The 18,751-nt window shown below is 29.5% G+C and overlaps 1 protein-coding gene across 4 annotated transcripts in view; it reads right to left on the bottom strand.

Annotated features, from left to right (window-relative positions):
* Nucleotides 1-8,192: 8,192 nt before the first annotated feature.
* LOC142332235 (uncharacterized) overlaps nt 8,193-18,751 on the bottom strand; it is a 670,235-nt gene continuing 659,676 nt past the window's right edge. For all 4 annotated transcript variants that reach the window (XM_075378535.1, XM_075378533.1, XM_075378534.1 and 1 more), the window contains 2 exons: nt 17,013-17,241; nt 8,193-12,909 (listed from right to left, as the gene is read on the bottom strand). In XM_075378535.1, coding sequence (XP_075234650.1) covers nt 12,468-12,909; nt 17,013-17,241 — 671 coding nt within the window. In that variant the 3' untranslated portion in view covers nt 8,193-12,467. The remainder of the gene's footprint in view (nt 12,910-17,012; nt 17,242-18,751) is intronic.

Consider the following 18,751-nt stretch of genomic DNA (forward strand, 5'->3'; position numbering starts at 1 on the left):
AAATGTCAATTTAAAGATGCGTGGTTCAAGTAACTTATTTGCATATCTTTAGTCATGGCAGTGGCAGCAGCTGAGTAGCAAACATTTTAGTCTATAATAAAGAGGATTCAGGTTTGAGTCTCCATGCTTTTTTTTTAACTTTTATTTTTTTTCATATATATATACACATACTAATGAAAATGAGTTTTTTTTATTTATTTAGAAGCAGCCTGCAAGGGATCATACCAATATCATTTCTTTTTTGCTTTTCTTCTTTTACATATTTCCTTTACTTTTTTGAAGTGCATCTGTTCTGTCTATTTTATTATCTACATGAGTTTTTATTACTTAGTATTTATTATAAGAATCTCAACAAAAAAACAATATACGAATAAATCTCATGTTGTTGATTATTATTTTATTTAATATTGAATATATAACCTCACAATCAAATTTTATTTTATAAAATTTAAAAAAAAATTGTTAATTTTAATTTTTAATAAATTTATAAATATTATTTTTATAAAAAAATTATTTGAATTTTCAGCTTACCTGTTACACCCTGAAATTATTTATATTTATTTCATTAGTTTTTTTATAATTATCATCTGATAGATTGTAACAAGCATATTAAAAATAAAAATAAATCTATTTTGATTCTTTTCCAGTTTTATAAAACAAAATCTGTCTTTATGCACACATTCACAAAGCTTTTTAAATTAATATAATTATTATATTCAAATAAAAAAAATAATAATCAGTAAACATGAAATGCAAACACATTTTTTTCTAGATTGTTATAATTACAATTTTTATAATTGCTACATAACAAATAAAACATCTGCATTTGTGTATATGTAAGAAAAAGGTAAAAATTAGAGAGAGTCATGGTGATTCAGAACTAAGACCTCTCGATTATGAGACTGGAATGCTTGCTGCTCAGACACTGTTATTGTGGATAAACAAAGTACATAAATAAGCTATTTGAACCACTTGAAAATCTTTAAATGTAGTCCGACTCCAAAATTGAGCGCCTAGTATGAAGCTGCCATTTTAGATTTAAAGTAAAGACCACCCCTTGTCAGTAAGACCTGGTGGAGAGAGACAAGTTCCTGAATTTAACAGCCAGCCTCATATGATGTAATGATGCTTTTTATACTAGTTTAGGTTTTATTTATTATTTTCTTTTTAAATTTAAACAGATACATAGAATATATAATATTTATACATTATAGTTTTCATAATTAGCCTATGCATTACAATATTTATATATACATTTACAATAATTAAATATAATACAAAGGCACTGGTTTTATTTAATGATACATTAATATATCATATATAATTAATTAATAATAATAATAATAATAAATTCATTACTTATAATTTGTATAGTAATAATTATAATTAATTTTTAAACCCTAAGCATAATAAAACAATATTTTATTTTTCATTTAATGTATTATAATAATAATAATAATAATAATAATAATGCATTAATAAATATTAATATAATATATCTCACTTAGCTGCAAGAAGCTTTCAAATCACATTAATATATGGTAATTCACATTACAATATTACAAAAAAGAAATAACTTTTTAAAATTACATTTACAATTTTATAATAAGTATACATATATTTAAATTTAAGTATATATATATTTAAATTAATAATATTTAACACTACTTATTTTAAATAATTTAACATCTTTCACATAATATATCCTTAATGTTTAAGTAACATTACTTACTTATTTTTATGAAAAATTTCTGGTTCAGTGAAACAATTTATGACAATATTTTTTATCCTAAGAATATTTTATCATATATAAACTTAAAATAACTCATTTCATAATTGCTATTTTCACTCATTTCTGTTCATATTGAATTAATTTACTAATCATGATAAAAAGAAAATTATAATTATAAAAAAAAACTTTACTTATAAGAAATTATAAAATTTACTCAATAATTCTCATAATGAAAATTATAAATAAATAATTTCTTTACTGAAAATAATTCTACATAAAAGTATAAAGAGAACTGAAATACACATAAAATATTCCGTTAATGAAATTCCATTACATAAATCAGAATATACACTTTACAGGTTTTCAAGAAAAAAAATAATTACTTCATAATTCATAAAATTGACCTGTTGCCGTAACCAATCTGAGCGATTGAAACTTTAATGTAGCACTTTTATGTAGCTGCTCCTGGAAGCAGCAGCCATTTTTTGCAGCCGCAGTTTTTTGACAGATATAAAAGTTCAAACAGAACTGTCAAAAATCATCAGTATTTTACTTTTGTCTAAATATTCTGATAACAAAGAATATTCTCCATTATTTTTTTTTCTTGATTGAATATCTTTAATTGTATTTTTATGGATGTGATATTAATGTAACAGATGTTAATGGTAAAAACTTGTCTCAACATCATGTACAGAGTTTAGTTTGTTTGGATTTCATAAACTGAAATTTTATTCTGTAAAAATGAGAAATGAATCATTAACCGGTTGATAGGTTGGCATTTTTTTAAGGTTTTGCCCTTTTTGTAATTGTGTATCAAAAATAAACTTATCTGATTTTGTTAATTCTGCTGTGTGACCCAAAAATGAGATATAAACATTAAATTTTTCAATAAGATGTGACATACAATTGGAACACATTCTTCATGTTTATGATGTGCTTCTGATAGAGTTTTATTTCCTAAATCTGCCAATATGGTTAGCATTGAAGAATTTCCATCCTTAAAAAAATTTGAAATATACTAACCAGTTTTTAAAAATTAAAAATTCTTTTTAAAAGTTTATTTATAATCATATTTAAAAAATAACTGTAGTAGTTTATGTTAGCCAAACATCAGAAGAATTTATACAGCTTTCTTCTTTATCATGTTGTAGCCATTTAATAAGATTGAGGTTATTTTTTGGTAACTGCGTAACATGCATCTGTTTATGTTTAGACTGTGTTTTTCTTCGGGTTTTCTTGTCAAGCGTGATTTGTATAATTATTTTACATTATATTTAATTAACGATGTTGAGTTCCAGTAGTAAATCGAAGATGTTACTGGTGAATCGTAATGGATCTGTTAGAAATGGAAAAAGTTGTGCAGCAGGCTTCTCGCATTTCCTTACAAAGTACTAGGCAAGGAGTGGTGGTTACAGAGTGCTCTCCACCTGGTTTGTCCGGGGAGAGCGGAGAGGAGGATGTATATGAATGGAATTATCCTCTCTGCCCCAGGAGGAGTCTGTGAACTGGGGAAATGTTTCACCCTTGTTGGTGGCCAGAGTTGTGTCTATTTCTTTGACTGAGAGGGCTATGCTTACTGGAGGGTGGTGGCCAGAGCAAGGTGAAGGAACAGGGTTCCAACTATGTGTCGAACAAGCTGCCTGATCATATGTTCCTTTTGAATCTGATTGCTTCTCGGATGGCAAATTGTCTGATATGATTTCAGATCCTCAGGTGGAGGTCTTGGTAGAGGAGCCAAAGGCGGGTAGCAAGCATCCGAAGTCACAGTCCCTGCCGTTATCTGGCCCAAAGAGGAAGCTTCAGGTGGATGATTGTACTAATGTTGAGGCAGACTAAGGATCTAGTGTCTCATTGGCCAGGCTGGACAGTATGGTTTGTCAGCTCTTGTGTGAGGTGCGGTCCCAGGTCCTGGCAGGTTCTACAGCTGTGCCGGCTTTACGGGGGCTCTTTCAGGTAGTCGAGTGTCTGTATAGCCTTGTGCAAAAATGCCCAAATAGAAGTGAGAAATCAAGGGCGTCGTGGACTGAATGTTGGTCATGGAGAGGAAGTTATTTGTGTGTGTATGTGTTATCTGTGAGGTGTCTGCAGTGGGGGGGGGCTCCTGCTTTGCCATGGACTGAGGCTGCAACTCGGATACCCCTCTCCACAAGGGACCACGACTTGAAGGACGTATTGTCTTGGTCCCTGTTTGATGCGGAGTTGATAGAGGCAGTGGGCAGCTCCTGGCCACACAGTGTAATGTCTCAGGTGATAGAATGGTTGGAATGGATACTTGCCAGTTTGTGGATCTCTCTGCATCCATGTCTGATGAGGATCATGAGGTGTACCTGAGGGCACACCTCGTACCTCAAACGGTTGGTCTTGTACTTGTTTCACCAGGAGGGATCTGGCATCAGGGTGGAGGAGAAGCAAGCTCCTGGTGGAGGGTGTGTTGTGGTTCCCCCGTGGCATTCCATGCTGGGGGCAAACTGCGCATGTGTGTAGGGTGCTGACAGGGCTGCGGCACTGAAGACAGTCACTCATATTAGTATGGTGGGATTGTGGGCTTGCGGATGAACCTGCAGTCGAAGGAGGGTCAATGAGCTGTGGTCCATATTTATGACCTTGAAGACACGGTGACTGAGACTGAAGTGGTGGTGGCTGTGAGGCGGGTGGTTGGACCTGACGCCAATTTTCGATTGTCTTCACTCTTTCCGGCGTTTGGAAGCATGCAGAATGCTACTGTCATTATTACACATGAGGTGGTCAAGGAGTTGATTGCCAGGTGGGTGAAGGTAAGCTGGGTGCATTGTCGGGTTCGCATGTGTGACCCTGGGGACCAATGCTTCAGGTGTTGGGGCCTGGGGAAAATGTCATTTGGGTGCTCAGGTCCTGACCGCACCAAACTGTGCTTCAATCATGGTCAGGAGGGTCATTGGCAGGCCCAATGTCCTGCTTCGCAGAGGTGTGATGTCTGTGGTTCGGAGGGCCACATGCTGGAGGACTGTATGGCCCAGTAGTGGGATTTTTGCATTTGGGTTCTTTGACTGAAGGAAAGAGCTACTAGTGCAATAAGGGTATGAGGGACAGCTTTCTGCTCAACTCCATTCGCTTGCAGAGATGGATGGCAGTGATGAGGCATGGAGATTCTCTTGTTCTCTTGTGGAGAGAATGGAAAAGACCATAGTCCTGATGGAGATGCCTGTTTGGGTGTTTCTGTCGGAGGCAAGAAGGCATCAAGACTGAGTCCTGGCTCCTGGGGTGGGGAAAAAGAATGACATGGTTGGGCCTGGTAATCCTACCCCTGGGGTTAGAGGCAGGTGACAACATAAGATCTGACCGGCAAGCCGACCTGTCCTGCCGGACTTAGACGGGGAGGGTTTTTATGTTTGTGTATGGTAATGAGTGATAAGTTTATCCATTCACTGACCATTTTTATGTGTAAATAGTTGTACATATAAAGAATTTTAATACAATTTTAAAAGTTACAATGCTATTTTTAAAAATGTGTTATAAACTTGATGTGTCTCAAATAAATAATTATTTGAACGGTGATTTGTCTTTGGATGATGATTTTTGTTGATGACTGATGAAGATCCACATTTCGTTTTGAATGACTAATAAAACTCAATAAGTTCTGATGAAAATAATTGTATCCATAACAAAAGAGCTACAACCGTAAGTGAAAATTTTAATATTACTTGGAATGAAGATTATAATAACTTTATAATCAATAATAATAATATAATCAATTATAATAATAGTCAATACACTATAATTCTATTGGTAATACCCTTGGCATCAGTTCAGATTTAATAGATATGTTAAATTCAATTGGTTCTCCAATTGATTTTTATCTTATACTTTTGGTTGACAATTTAAGTAACAGTTAACATAAGAGACAAATTGTTATGTTATACAAAATATAAAAAATAAGGCTCTTAAAACAGAGCCTTAAAAATAAAGTATATTTAATTCTTTTCTCTTATTATTATTATGCCTTATTATATTGTTAGTGATTTCATTTTTTTTAATATAAGTATATATCCATTATTTGTATTAGTAGACAGTATTTAGTAAATTTTGTAAATACTGTATTTATGCAGTTGAATTATGTATTTATTTTATGTTTCTTTAGTCTCTTTTAATTCTGGTTTATCAGATGTGTCCCAGATATGGAACACCATTTTCTATCGCATATAATACTATTTGTCAATAAATTATGTAATAGACTTATTGTTGTATATAATAGACTTGCCAATTTCACTGTTACAAATTTGGGACATGATAATTTGAAATTATGTATAAAGTGATAACTATTAGCATATAGATGCTATAAAGTATTTTCTTATATATTTATTTTTATTAAATAATCAAATTACTGTTATAAAATTGACAAGACTACGTGTTTATAACAAAATAGAATAAACTCTGACAGTGTGGCTCATTTTTGGAACATATGACAGTCAACCTGTTTAAAAGATAACTGTTTGTATTTATATTATATGAATTAAGTACAGTGAAAATAATAATTCAATTTCCATACATTAGAAAAAATGACAATAAATTGAAATTAACTTTTTGATATTGTTTCAGAATTCATTTCAAGTTATTAACAAATAACAGCAAGAATTTGCACGGCTATGATAACAGTAAAAATGCTGTAAAAATTTACACTTAGAAAAAAACAATCCTATGAGAAAATAAATAAAATACTTAGAGTTAAGGATAAAAAGTACTGATCTTGCTAATATGTCACCATGAAATTCTCTTCCTACAATATTAACAGTGTGATGCCAAATATCTGAACGCAGATTTTCCAGATGTCCAACTATCTGGACTGCTACGTACAGGCTGACCAATTAAAAAAAAAAAAATTAATACTTTATTTAAAAAACTAAAATACTATTCAAGTAAAGCTCTGCTACAATAGGAAATTATTTTTACCAGTTTGTTTTTAATAGGTTTTTCAATTGACTTTTGCAATTCATATAGCACAAAAAATATTTAAATTTATGACTTTGTTAAACTAATTATAAAATTAGTTTATGAAAAGATTGATAAAAATACATTAATTAATCAACCATCAACTATGATGTAATGATTTGCATCCTGCAAATCATTATTCATGTGGCCTTTATGTGGCCTGCCACATAAAGAAAGTCATGAATGTTTATATATATATATATATATATATATATATATATACTGGTTGGAGCAACAAAAAGAATGCGATTTTACAAAAATTCTTTGTTTAAAAATGATTGCATGATCCTAAAGCTCATAAACTAAGATTAATTCTAAAGCAAATACAGAATAGATTTTTTTTAAAAAGAAAAATTGTTTTTAATGGTATGTTTTAATTATTGACTGTCAATAAGTTTCATTCATCATATTACACACTTTAATTTTTTGTCATTTTTAAAATAATATATTTTTTATAATTTACAATATAACAACTTAATTTCTCTTTAATACCATATTGAAAAATACCATTAAAAAAAAATGACAAAAAAACCATTTTTTTGTAATTTTTTTAAATGACATTTTATAAAACAGTAGGGTAGTAAAATTTCAATTTCTTTCAGATAATTTTTGTAAATTGATTTTTTTTATTAGCAAATTGCAATATTATATTTATTTTACTAACTGGATTTTTTTTTGTTACTGAATAACATATATTACTGTATTTGTTTTTTATTGTAGTCAGAATTTTTTGAATATTTTTTTTTTTTAATTTTACTGAAATATATTACAATTTTTTATTTTAATCTTTTAAATAAATGCAATAACTATAAAACATTAGAATGATGTCTAGTATATATGATAAGCTTTTTTAAATTATCTGAACTTCTGATTAGTCCAGATTGGGATTGCAAATATCAGTTCAGATAATTGGTGTTCCACTGTAATATATTAAATAAATTTAATTTTTATGTGCTCAATATTCTGACATTTTTGGTAAATTACCATTAAAATATATATCTTACTTTTTTATATCTCCTTGTTAAAACTTTTCAATTTGATTCTAAAAACAAAAGTTTGTTTCAGATATCTACATTTTAACAGGCACAATATGACATTTAAATCAATATTATAAAAAGAATAATGAAATAAATTAGCTTAGAAATTATTTTATATATATATATATATATATATAATATTCCTGATTTTTGTTAATATACAAAATAACCAATGTTAGTTAAAAGAAATTTTCAGCAAAATTCAATGTATTTTTTTTTGTATAGTTTTGTGTCACCACATAAATTTATTATTGCAACTGTTAAAGTTAAAAATCACTTAAAAATCTCTTACAAACAGCATATTAGTCAAATTTGAAAATAAAAGACTTATACTTGATTTAATTGTTGTTATTTTGAATTATATGATGTGAAAATTAAATCAAGTAATATAAAATTTAATCTAAAAAAATGTTAGGAGGTACAACTGAATCAATACCTCAAACCTGAAAAGACTGAAGTCAAACCAATAAAATATTTTATTGCAAATTAACACGTCATAAATAACATAAATAAATAACTTTTGAAGAAATAATCATTAAAAAAACACTAGATTTTTCACACATTAACAAAAGTCACTGTAGTTAATATTCAGTAAAAATATTCATTAAAATGCAGTTTTAACAATTAAAACTAATTTTTTCTTGTCACCAATGAACTTCCCATTCAAAACTAAAATATTTAATGTGTTATGTGAGATTTACAAATATGACAACATATTGCTTGTCTTTGTCATGAGGCAAATTGTTTTAGTGAAATAATGAAAATCAGCCATTCTATTGGCTGATTCTATTGGCCAATCAATGCAGGATAATTAATGAACACAACAGTTACAACATGCTAAATTTTCTGAGAAGAAATTGCAACTCAATGTAATAATTAATTGTATTTTTTTAAAAATATAAATATAAGTGAAATTATAAAAAAATTAACAAGATATTTTTACATAATTCACATAAATTTTTACCATTTTTTAAAATTACAAATAATAATTATAAACAAAATAAATGTAGAAATATTGTACACAATTTCCTGTTATGATAAAGAACTGCCAAAGTAAACTAATAAATAATTAATTTAATTACAGTAAATTGCCAGTTACCTGGTATTTTAATGTTCAAAATACATTTAAGTATTTTAGTTTGATTATGATAGTATTCCAAAAAGAAAGCTAATTTATATTTTAATTTGGCAGACGTAAGAAAATCACTCATGAAAACAAATGAATGAAGCAGCTAAAATACCAAACACTGGTCAAGAATACTATGAAGTGAGGGATGAAATTAGTATCCTTTAAATAAATCTCTTCATTTACATCATTAAATCATAACACCAAAAGTTAGGTAAACAAAAAAACCCAAAATTTCCCATTTATGTGGTGTCTATAGAGAAGTAGAGAATGATTGTGTACTATCATGAAAAAACTTTTTCTTATCTATCAAAATTATAAAATCAACCTTCAACTGAGACATGTTTGAGTAAATTAGTTAGATATAACTATTTTCCATTCAATCATGATTGTTTTTGAACAAATATTAATACATGCAAGAGACATGAACATTTTTAAAATATTTTTCTTTTAATTTTGGTAAAAAATTTACTTTGAATTAATGTACACAAGCAGACAATTTTACACTGTTAAATAGGAAAATGAAGGTCAAAAATAAACATTAAATAAATGAAAAATTAAAATTATGTAAACTCAATTTAAAAAATTGTATTATATATTAAAAACAAAATGAAGTCTTTTAATATGTTTTACTTGTTGCACCACCAGTCATGAAGGCTATTATTTAATTTATATCCAGTTTTATAATCCCAGATTAAACAGGCTAATTATAAAATTTTGCAGACAAAGGTTAAACAACTTTGATTAATTATACTTTTATATTTTCTTTAATTTATTTATAAATTTATGTAATTTTAAATACATTAACATCAATAATAACAAAACATACCTAACCTAATTCATAATTCCTTTCTATATTTTGAACTTTTCTTTTACATGAACTACCTTTTTTTCAGGTTACTGATAATCTTCTGTATGTTATAATACAAATTCGTAAAAATTATTAACAATAAATATTAATTTTTAAAATAACAACTATTTGTTCTTATAATACAGAATGAACATAAATTATTCGGCGCATTTTAGGTGTTAATAAAAAAATGAACAGAGCAATGTAGAATGATGCATTGAGTTTTTCAAACAATAGTGAAGGTACTAGAATTACTGATGACCTCAAATGAGCATGCCGGAATGATGTAATGTTAGGGGGATCGTCAGTTGAGTATTGGCTACCACACAGGAGAAAGCAATGTGCATACTTTGGTTTCACGAAAGCATCTGTTCATAGACATTTTTATTTAGAGTATGCCATGATCCTCCTAATAATGAATGTTAAATGTTGATATTAAGTAATGTTGTTTTAAGGATACAGGAAATGTAGTACACCAGACCTGTGTCTGAATAAGTTGTAAATTAAGAGAAACTTTTCAGAGAAGCCTGGGTAAATCGACATATCATGCAAGTTTAGAATTGGGAATACTGCAATTAACAATTGTGAAGGTTCTAAACATGTGCCTAAAACTTCATGCTTACAAAATTTAGTTGGTACATGCAATTGAAGCTGTCTATAAACCAAGCTGTGGACATTTTTGATAAAGTCAACCAAGATATGCATTTTTAGAAAAGGTAATCTTCTTTGACAAAGCTACTTTCCATGTTTTTAGTCATGTTAATGGCATGAGCAAAAACCCTCATGCTGTTTTACAAACACAATGTGATAGTCTGAAGAATAACATTTGCTGTGAATTGACTGCTTATGAAGTGATCGGACCATTCATCTTTGGCAAGTCAGCGGTTACTAGCACTAGTTATCAAGACAAGTTATAGGAGTATGCAGTATTACAATTGAACATCGGCAACCCAATGATGTTCTTCCAAAAGATGGTGCACCACCACAATGGAGTTTACATGTACAATTACAAACCTAAATGAACAACTTTCTCAACGTTGGATTGGCTGTGATGGACCAATTCCCTGGTCACCTCAATCCCCCAATTATATGTAATTAGATTCTTTCTTTGAGGGTTTTCAAATCGAACATTTAATTTTACACGCCACAAAAAGTTGTTAATAAGTGTTAAACAAATAAGTATTGTCAAAACAAAACTGTTTGAAATCCCTGTTTAATAATAAAATATACAAGTATGTATATTGCTTTTTATTTTTTTATTGACACCAAAAATGTGCTGAATAATTTATAATCATCCTGTATAATAAAATAAATAAAATCTATGATTTGATTTTTTTTTAAGTCATAATTACAAAGTAACCTTGAAAAACCAAATTCTTTGTGTAGAAGTTTTCATTAAGTTTCACTTGATTTTAACTTACACTTTTATCACACAATGAGAATGGTTTTTTAAAAAGACATTCCAATAGCATCCTGTAAGAGGAATAAGTAAAATAATGTAAATTATGATGTAAACATGTTTAAGGGATTCTTTTTTGCTTTATACCATTAAGTTTTTGCATAACAGTACAAAAATCTCCTTTCTTTAGAACATGCTGAAAAAATGAGAGCAGTTTCTTTTAAAACCCTGACTTCTGATTCTTTTCATTCTCTTCTTATAAGAAGTTGAATAAACATAATTTAAGAGAATAATTTTTATTTTAACTACAAAATGACGTCATAAAAGGAATTGATAAATAATACGTAGTTTATGTGTAATAAAAAGCTTTTTGGACAACAAGATTAGAAACTTATGCAATATGGTAAAATGTTTTGCATTTTTCTGAGTTTTTTGACTTGTTGTTTTCTTTTTTAGTTTATCTACCTCAGGTACCAAGAAAATGAATTAATCTTATAGGCAAAATATAATATTTATCTGATGTGTATTAATGGATATTTATTTCTTTTTTATCTCTACTATCCACCCATTTCTGGATTGATAACATCTCAACAGAGATGTTATTAATATCAGGTCAGAAGTATACCTCTGACCTGAACTCAAGAGTCAGACCAGATTAGAATAGCCTTAAAAATAGGTAAAAAGTCTCAACAAAAAATTGTTTTACAAAATTAATGAAAACTGTAAGATAATTTTTTTGTCTTATCCAAATGTATCTTATTCTGTAAAATTCCTTAGGAAAAGTTTTTTTTTAAACAATTAAATGTGTAAAATCTAATTATAAAAAAAAAAAAGCTGCCACTTTTATTATTTTCAATGCATAATACTTAGTAACAGTATGTCACACTTAAATAAGGAAAGATTATGCATGTTATTGTCAGAATATTACATTTACTAAAATTACAAATTAAAAAAAAAAATTAATTATAACAACATATTCAGAAAATGTACTAAAAATAATTTTAAAAAACAATAAAATTTAATTAACTGTAAAATTTAAAAACTGATTTCTCATCAGCAGAAATTGATGAATAAAATTATTTACATTTACACAGCGGCAAGATTTGCATAAATTCTATATTCATTTATTTGTCTATATCACTTTTTACTTAATTAATAGATATATTATTTTTTTTAAATCATAGAAATACATCATACATTATCAGCATCAAGCAAAACTGAAGCAGTATACACAATTAGGTTTTTGAAAATGTTTACCTACACTGCACCATAGATAACAATCATTATACAGTGATGAAAGACGTCTGTAATAGGAAAACATCACTGAACCACTGTATGTACATTAAATTTAGCAACACTCAGACTTCTGTCCCGTCTTCACCTTCGTCTTCATAAAGAGGACCATTCTTTTTCGGTTTTGGAGGAGGTTTTGGAGGTACTTTAGGACGCTGTAATGAACTAAAACCTTCTGCTGAACCAGAACGCTTCACGACAGTCGTACTAGCACCTTCTGGTGCAGTTCTGTTTAGTCTTGGTGCATCAAGATGTGTAAAATGTGGCGGTAATGATGTTTTACGTGGTGCTGGAAGCGTATGACAATGTGAAGCTCTTGAACGGGGAGTATTATCAAGAGGTAAGCTTTTATTTAGCGATAGAACGCTTGATCCATCAGCTGTCGTTCTTGGACCTAAATTATCATAAACTGGTTCTGCTTTTGGGCTTAATGGATCTTCTAGCAGTGTCGGAGTCGGTGCACTTGACCAGCTTGGTACTCGTGGTCGACGTGGAATTGTAACATATCTGTAAAAAGATGGTTAAAGAAAGTTACAAATCTGATGCGTTTCATAAAACTAACTGAAAACTAAATTAAAAAAAATAAAAATTTTTGCAGTAACAAATTTTAACTACAACAATCTATTTCTCAAACCAAATACAGTTTATTGAATAAACTATAATTAAAAATCAGGCTGAAGATTTTGCTTTTAAATTACAAGGATTATATGGAAGAAACTGATGAACTTTCAAAGCTAATTATGCAGCTCCTCTTCATTAGTTTTACTGAACTAGATGCACTGATGCTAATGGCTCCATCTTAAAAAAAGTTAGGAAACCTCTTGGGTATGCTACATATGATATATTTAAATAGCCTTTATTCAATTAATATGTTGCTTTTCTCAAATTAATGCATTTCTAAATCTGAAATTGTTTAATTATGTTGAAATCTTTTGCTATAAATAAAATTTGCATGTTGTACTTAGTTACTACTCTCTTTATATTTCTATGTCCGGTTTCTGTAAAGAGATAAATAAAAGTTGATTTTTTTATGATTTTTTGGAACTGTGGGTAAACATGTACATCTATCAACGTAGTATTGGATTTTATAAGGAAAGGTACCCAATGGGCACCTCAGCTCTAGTTTGGCTTTCTGTGTAACCCCGAAATAGGAATCAGAGCCGTTGAAAAATCTATAGGAATAAGAAGAGTCATCAACCCACTGTGAGCCCAATAAAGAAGTAGTTGTATTCCAGAATGCCACAGATGGAATCAGGGTGAGAGTTAAATCAATTCCTATGGCACTCATACGAGGAAGAAGGAATAAAAAAGATAAGAAAAAAGGAGTAATGAGGAAAATGAATTATGAGAATATTTAACTTCACAAAACCTATTTATATAACAGCCTAAGATTGACTCTTCAAACAGCCTATACAAAAGTAATTTTACACAGAGAATATAAAAATGAATATCTCAATATACTTAAGTAATTTGAAATTTATAAACACACAAAATTTGAGCAAAAGTAACATTAAATAAACAGTAATAAAATAGAACAAATAAATAATTTATTTAAACACTAACCGTATCCATTTTAATCTTTTCAAGATGGGAATACTAACAATTGTGACAATAGTAACTCCAATGAAAAAGGAACTACGTATTATTGTTGCATTAGCAATAATCCTATAAAAGCATAATTTTCAAATTTAAATTTATTATGTGAAAGTAAGTAGTTTAAAACTTTTACGTATAATTATGTTTTTATTGCTGTTCAATGGATTAAGTTATCTGTAATCACATATATATATATATATATATATATTCAATTATATTAATGTATAAACACTTTTAATTTCTATACAATTTTAACATGATACTAACTACAACGTCATTCTAAAGTAATTGTACAACTGCAAAGAGTTTTACTGTAATGCATCCAATTTTTAATTATTTTTTGGTCCTACATGAGTAGAATTACTTCTCCATGCCAACTATATGTGCAACTAAGATGGGAGAAAAAAACAGAAAAATTAAATAACAAATAAAGAAAGATTTATAAGAGATTGCATAATGAAATAAGAAGAGAAACACAGAAAATCAGAGAGTTGAATCAGTGAAATATATGAGCAGACTATAGAAAAAGATATTAACGCTGAAAGATTTATAAAAGGACAAAGGAGTTAAGTAAAATTTTAGTTAGAAAAAGAAAATTAAAGAAAGAAAATAAAAAAAAGGAATCGCATGACAGGTAGAAAAGGAAATATAACATCAAATATAAAATGTATGCTTGTTATGTGGAAGGAGAATTCAGAAGAATTATGTAAGATTCCGTAACAAACAAGACAAAATGATCAGAGTAAAAGAGAAAATTTTCAACCATACTAGAAGAAGAATTTAAGAGTGCACCTGTAAGAATAAACAGTAGAAGAACTGGAAGCTGTGATAAGTTTCAGCATATTACCTTCTCGGAAAGCGCAGTAAATAGCCTAACAAAGGTAGTAAACAAAAAAAGGTTAAGATTTCTTTTGAGAAAATGATGATGCTAATAACAAAAATAACAGTGTAAAATACTACTGTAACCCTCTTATGACATGTTGCAAAAAAAAGCTTTGGTGAAAGTAATATTAAACACAGGATAGAAGGCACAACAGAAAAAGCATCTTCATTGGATATTTGAGCTTTTGCTACATTTCTTCCTTCCATGTCTATTTTTTATTAACATAATTGACTTTGACTGATGTTCAGAACATGATTTACTAAAATTAAATTTATATGGTACAGTCATCTGATTAATATACTATTAATCATTCAGTAATACGATATATGTTTCTAAGGAAAAAGGAGCTAGCCATTACACCATAACTTTTATGCATCTCTAATGCTTCCTATGCTTTATATAGCAATTGAAAGTAGTAATGGATGTATATTAATCCTACCATCTGGGCTGATAACCATAGATATACAAATTTGTAATGCATTAAAAAATGATGAACTACGAGGGCCATTTGGAAAGTATCCTCCATTTCACTATAAATAAAAAACCTGCAGAAATAAAAATATTTTATTATATACAACTTAAAACTATTTTAAACATAGTTAAACAACTTTTAACTATTTTTAAACATAATCACCATTTAAATTCAAGCATTTGTCATAATGTTTCTCTAATTTACAAATACCTCTTCATAAATCTCAGCTGCCTGGATTCCTACCCAACCTTTCGTGGCATTTTAAAGTTTGTCTTTGTCATCAAAGTGCTGCAACGCAAGCCATTTCTTCACATGAGTAAAGAGATGAAAATCACTCAGTGCCAATTACGGGCTGTAAGGAGGATGATCAAAAACGTCCCATTGGAATTGATTCAGAAGTTTTTCAGTTCTTAGAGTACTGTGCAGACGAATGTTGTTATGCAACAACACTGGATCACAGCACACCGCATCATCTGTTCTGGATGACTTACCTAAGTTTCTTCAAAGTTTCACAGTAGAAATGGCTTGCACAGCAGCACTTTGATAATGAAGACAAACTTTAAAATGCTGTGAAAGGTTAGCTAGGTACCCAGGTGACGGGTATGTATGTATACAGGTACTGGTATGTATGGTCACCTGGTGCCAGGTGACTGAATTGTATGAAAAAGGTATTTGTAAATTAGTGAAACACTATGACAGATGCTTGAATTTAAATGGTGACTATATTTCAAAGTAGTTAAAAGCTGTAGTATTAAGTTGTATATAATAAAAAAGCTTTATTTATTCAGTGTTTTAATTGTAGCCAAACGGAGGTTATTTTCCGAACCGCCCTCGTACATGTAACAAAATCATCTTCATTTATTATATTCATGTCACTTAAATAAATGAATGAGTACAATTGGAACTACATAAAGATCACCAATTATTATGTTCTTAAGGAAGATAGACTTCGCCATGTCCTGTGCATCATAAAAACAAATCTCTGTCTGTTAAAAGTTAAAGCAGCATTAGCATAAATATAGGAATCAAAAGTGATGCAAATTATAATCTGCATTATTTGGATGCACAAATCACCTATTTCAGTCACTTATACCAACCTCAATGTTATTTAAAATTTCTCAGATGGCCACACAATTTATTTATTTATGAAATATCAGGTTACATAGTAACAGCATAGTGACATGATGTAAATAGAACTATGCAGAGATGCCAACATCTCTAATTGTGCTCTTTCTAATTTGTAAAACTCCAATTGCTTTGTTCTTCTCAAAAGTCTGCTTAATCTTATAAACTGTTTGGCTTTAGGTGCTACAAAACTTGCGGCAAAACTTGATACAATAACTTTGCTCACTATTTTTTGTGACTCTGCACAAAGTAGAAACTTCAACAAACACCTGTACTATTAACAATGCAATGGCTGCTGGATAACTGATATGCTCTATGAGGTAACTAATAGGATACCCATTTTCATGTTTCTAGGAACCAGTCATGAACTCAAACTTGCATTCAAATACTTTTTTTTGGAGAAAAAAATATTCTCAGATACTTTGAAAACTGACATTAACTAAAGGAAGTAAATAAATTAAGTCTGGAAAAAAAATCAGTGTGATTTAAACCATATTAAAAATAGAAAAGCTTAATTAAAAAAGAAAAAATTACCCATGTCTTGGAGAATGTGATCTTGAATATGGTAATGTTGCCATATAACTATTTGGTGAATGTAATGGAGATTGTGGTGACGGGGAAGCACGAGGAAATGCTAATAAATCAGGAGGGTATGGAGGACCTGCACCTCCATCTTCTGGTCCTTCTCTTGATCGAATGTGTTGTGGTGAACCTTCCACAGATGCTGTAGATCTTTCTTCACCATCACCAATAGTACTACCACCTGCCAAATACAAAAATAGAAAAGAATTAAATAAAATAAATATAATTATTCTATTTATATATTTAAAACATAAGGGTTTTCCATACCAATAAACGGTAAATGCATATGGCATCTACTCAAAAATGCAAAAAATGTTGACATTTCAATAACAGTTAAAAATTGTTATATTAATAAAATAACACAATAAACAACACATCTTTTTAAAATAAATATTAATGCATTATTAAGCATAATACTCAATCTTGGAGAAAAGAGCTTACTATGTATCAGTTTTAATTTTAATAAAATTGAGAGTATGTAGATGTGACCTTTGGTCGTTGTTCAGTGTAACTGCATAAGTTCACAACGCTACTAAAAAATCAATACTCAAATTCCATATGGACAGTTCTGGGACAACTGCAACTAACAAGAGGTCAAAGGTCAAATGTGTCCCAGAATTGTAGTGCAACTATCAAATGTACAAAAAAAAGTAAACTATTAAATTAAAACTAAATTCCCAGATAACTGAGATCTGATTAATCGAGAGTGTACCTGATACATGTTAACAGTTAGCTTTCAACCTGCTCACACATACCCCATTTGAATCGTGAAATTTGGGTGAACAAGTGCTAAAACATTGTAAGAGCACCCCTACTTGACACCCCCCCACATCAGTGCCCTAGAGACACCCTGATGTTACCAGTTGATGGGTGGCAAGATCAGATAGGGTATATTGTTTTCAAAATTTTTTTTCAAAGACCTACAATTTTTGAAATATTTGGGATTTTAAACTGAAACTTCGAATATTTTGAAAACTAAAAATATTTGCAAAATATGAGTCACTATTTGCAGCTGCAATCCATTGTAAAGCTTCTGCTTATATATTTCACTTCCTTATAAAACTAATAGTGTGTGATGTTTAGCAGCTACTGGTTAGTGTAGTATGAACTGTATAATTTACATATCTACAAATCGTTTGAAATTATTAACAGTTGTTTTACACTTTCCACAAATACTCGATGTATTCTTATTCAAATGCACTAAGAACTTTCGATACTAAACGGACAGTCATATTGTTTTTTATACAGTTGTCTAGAAAAGGATAAATTAATTAATTAGAAAAGGACAACACTTACTTAATAATCCTATTATTTCTTATTTTGTAAGGTTAAATAATAAAATAAAAAATGGTGCTCGTCAACATGTGCTAAAAACAAGAAAACTAACGGTAAGTATATTTGGTGATTTCAAACAGATTGTTGATAAAAGTATATTTGGCGATTTCAAATAGATTGTTGATAAAAATACTGGTTATTTTAATGCCACAAAATTACGCCAAATGTGTGGCAAACATTTTAAAAATTTGTACCAAAACAAACAATCTCAGAGTTATTCTCTTATCTTTCATCAGCTGGAATTCAAAAAAATGGGGCCAAGCGTACAGCTACAAGTGGCAATTGTAAAATTATCTGAGCAACCTACGTTTCTGACAATAGTTTCAAGGTTATTTCAGCTTTTTTACACAATCCAC

The sequence above is a fragment of the Lycorma delicatula genome, chromosome 11 (genome assembly GCF_047948215.1).
Source record: "Lycorma delicatula isolate Av1 chromosome 11, ASM4794821v1, whole genome shotgun sequence".
NCBI lineage: Eukaryota > Metazoa > Arthropoda > Insecta > Hemiptera > Fulgoridae > Lycorma > Lycorma delicatula.